The sequence below is a fragment of the Octopus bimaculoides genome, chromosome 6 (assembly GCF_001194135.2).
Source record: "Octopus bimaculoides isolate UCB-OBI-ISO-001 chromosome 6, ASM119413v2, whole genome shotgun sequence".
NCBI classification, from domain to species: Eukaryota; Metazoa; Mollusca; class Cephalopoda; order Octopoda; family Octopodidae; genus Octopus; species Octopus bimaculoides.
Genome location: NC_068986.1, coordinates 23,378,857 through 23,381,772, shown reverse-complemented (window position 1 = coordinate 23,381,772; position 2,916 = coordinate 23,378,857). Strand labels below are relative to the sequence as shown.

The window sequence follows — 2,916 nt, the reverse complement described above, 5'->3', positions numbered from 1 at the left end:
TGTGTGTGTGTTTGTGTGTGTGTGTGTTTGTGTGTGTGTGTGTGTGTGTGTGTGCATGATTGTATGCAGATGTCTATTTCTGTCTGTTTCTTCCCACTTCACTGTAGTTAAAACATTAAAGATTAACTGTTATTTATTTAGTCGTAATTAGAACTCATTAGATAGATAGATAGAGAGAGAGATGTATATATATATATATATATATATATATAAAACTGTTCTGTTATAGTTAAGATTTTAAAAAATGTACTTCATCCAGTGAGAGGTATGTACACATCAGCACATTACACTAATTTATCCTCGTTTTCAACACCCTGTTCAATAACAAACACTACATTATTCGAGTTATTTCATTTATTGAAGACTCTCATCTTTACATATTTGTTTCTCAAAATCGAACACTGAATCACCGCTGCAGGACTTGTGAGCCAAAACCTTTCCCATCACGCAAGGAATAAACATGTTTTTCAAGTCTTTCTTGATGTTGTATCCATTAACGAGGAGGCAATCCTCATCCCCTGCAATAATTCAAAACAGAAATGTAACCACTGTTATGTTGATATTATAAAAGCATGATACATATGAAGAAGCGCTGTACGAAATCGCTTACGGTTTTTTTGCCCCGTCCCTAAATATTTTGAGATTTACTGTGGGAGATGGGGAAAAAGAGTGATGAGTGGATGAGATGAGTCTGAAAGGTGTGTGTGTGTGGTGCGGAGTATGAGACTAACCAGCTCCGAGAAACCAGAGACTATTTATATGTTGTTGTTTGGCACTCCGTCGCTTACGACGTCGAGGGTATAAAGAGTGAGAGAAAGTTGTGGTGGAAGAGTACAGCAGGGTTCGCCACCATCCCCTGCCGGAGCCTCGTGGAGCTTTGGGTGTTTTCGCTCAATAAACACTCACAACGCCCGGTCTGGAAAACAAAACCGCGATCCTATGACCGCGAGTCCGCTGCCCTAACCACTGGGCCATTGCGCCTCCACCTGATTTAAGTATGAAACACCGATTCATACATGAAAAACACTTTTGAAAATACATTGTAGAGGTTGACAGAAAAGAGTATTATGAAGAAAAATGATATCCAGCATCGGAAATAGTGAAGAGATAAATTTTAGGTGATACGATGATGTGATAGTACGAAAAGTCCCTACATGGCCAATACGTGACAAAACAAGACAGAATCGAAGGATGCAAAGAAAAATCAGAAAACTGACAAAGAAGCGCATGAATTCAAAGTTGAGGTTATGATATTTCTAGTCATTGATGTTTTTAACGAATTTTATCAGTTCGTTAATCGTAATTTTCAGGACGGTGGAGCAACGTCATCCGTGTATTATTGATGTTGTTTTTGCTTTTTTTTTTTTGCTTTTAATATCATTGTTATTGTTGCTCCTGGTTCTATATCATGTTGTTGTTGTCGCTGCTGTGGAGGCGCAATGGCCCAGTGGTTAGGGCAGCGGACTCGCGGTCATAGAGAATCGTGGTTTCGATTCCCAGATCGGGCGTTGTGGGTGTTTATTGAGCGAAAACACCTAAAGCTCCACGAGGTTCCGGCAGGGGATGGTGGCGAACCCTGCTGTACTCTTCCATCACAACTTTCTCTCACTCTTACTTCCTGTTTCTGTTGTACCTGTATTTCAAAGGGTCAGCCTTGTCACACACTGTGTCACGCTGAATATCCCTGAGAACTACGTTAAGGGTACACGCGTCTGTGGAGTGCTCAGCCACTTGCACGTTAATTTCACAAGCAGGCTGTTCCGTTGATCGGATCAACTGGAGCCCTCGTCGTCGTAAGCGACGGAGTACCAACAACAATTGTCGCTGCTGTCGTAGATAGCTTTTAACGGTGATGCTACTATTTTTGTTACTTTCGTACTTATTTTATTACTGTGGTTTATGCAGTTGTCGCTCTTTCTGCTCTAATATCTCATGTTTAAGCTGTTGTTGTTATTGTTGTTGTCCATTTGACTAATATTTAGCAGCATTTCTTTTGTTAGGTAAACTTCTTTGTGGATTACTCAGTAGGTGTCTATCGCAAACTACGTTGTTGTTGTGACTATTTTTTTTTCCTGTCTCTGTTGTTATTTCTTACCCAGCTGTTGCGGCTTCAGTTATTCTTCTGGTTTCAGCTCTCGAATACGTTTCTTGTTGCTATAACTGCGAGGTTAATTGTTGGCACTCCGTCGCTTACGACGTCGAGGGTTCCAGTTGATCCGATCAACGGAACAGCCTGCTCGTGAAATTAACGTGCAAGTGGCTGAGCACTCCACAGACACGTGTACCCTTAACGTAGTTCTCGGAGATATTCAGCGTGACACAGTGTGGCAAGGCTGGTCCTTTGGTTTACAGGCACAACAGAAACAGGAAGTAAGAGTGAGAGAAAGTTGTGGTGAAAAAGTACAGCAGGGTTCGCCACCATCCCCTGCCGGAGCCTCGTGGAGCTTTTTTAGGTGTTTTCGCTCAATAAACACTCACAACGCCCTGTCTGAGAATCGAAACCGCGACCCTATGACCGCGAGTCCACTGCCCTAACCACTGGGCAATTGCCCCTCCACGCGAGGTTAATAGTAGCGTGTGAAAGTGAAGAATTTTCCTTTTTCTCTATATCGGGTAAAAATCACTCAGTTGGTTGGTCCTACCGCATGTATAGCAGTTGCAATTTCGGTGTTCGTTCGACTACTATTCACATCTGTTCACGGTTTTCAACGAGAAAATTTCAGGCTTGTTATCAAGATCTACATTTTCCAATCAGAACCAAAAAGTATACCTAAGCATACTCTCCGTTCCTTGCGACTCTTGTGGAAACTGTTAACAAATACATTGGCGAATAAGAGGTGTACATATCTAGAGGAACACAAAGCTTCTCTTTAAAGAACAGGAATGGTGCTGGAGAGAGTCAAAGGAGACAAAGGA

At 41.9% G+C, this 2,916-nt stretch overlaps 1 protein-coding gene across 1 annotated transcript in view; it reads right to left on the bottom strand.

Moving 5' to 3' along the window:
- Window positions 1-354: 354 nt before the first annotated feature.
- LOC128248024 (uncharacterized) overlaps window positions 355-2,916 on the bottom strand; it is a 4,409-nt gene continuing 1,847 nt past the window's right edge. The window contains exon 2 of the mRNA XM_052968424.1: window positions 355-518. Coding sequence (XP_052824384.1) covers window positions 355-518 — 164 coding nt within the window. The remainder of the gene's footprint in view (window positions 519-2,916) is intronic.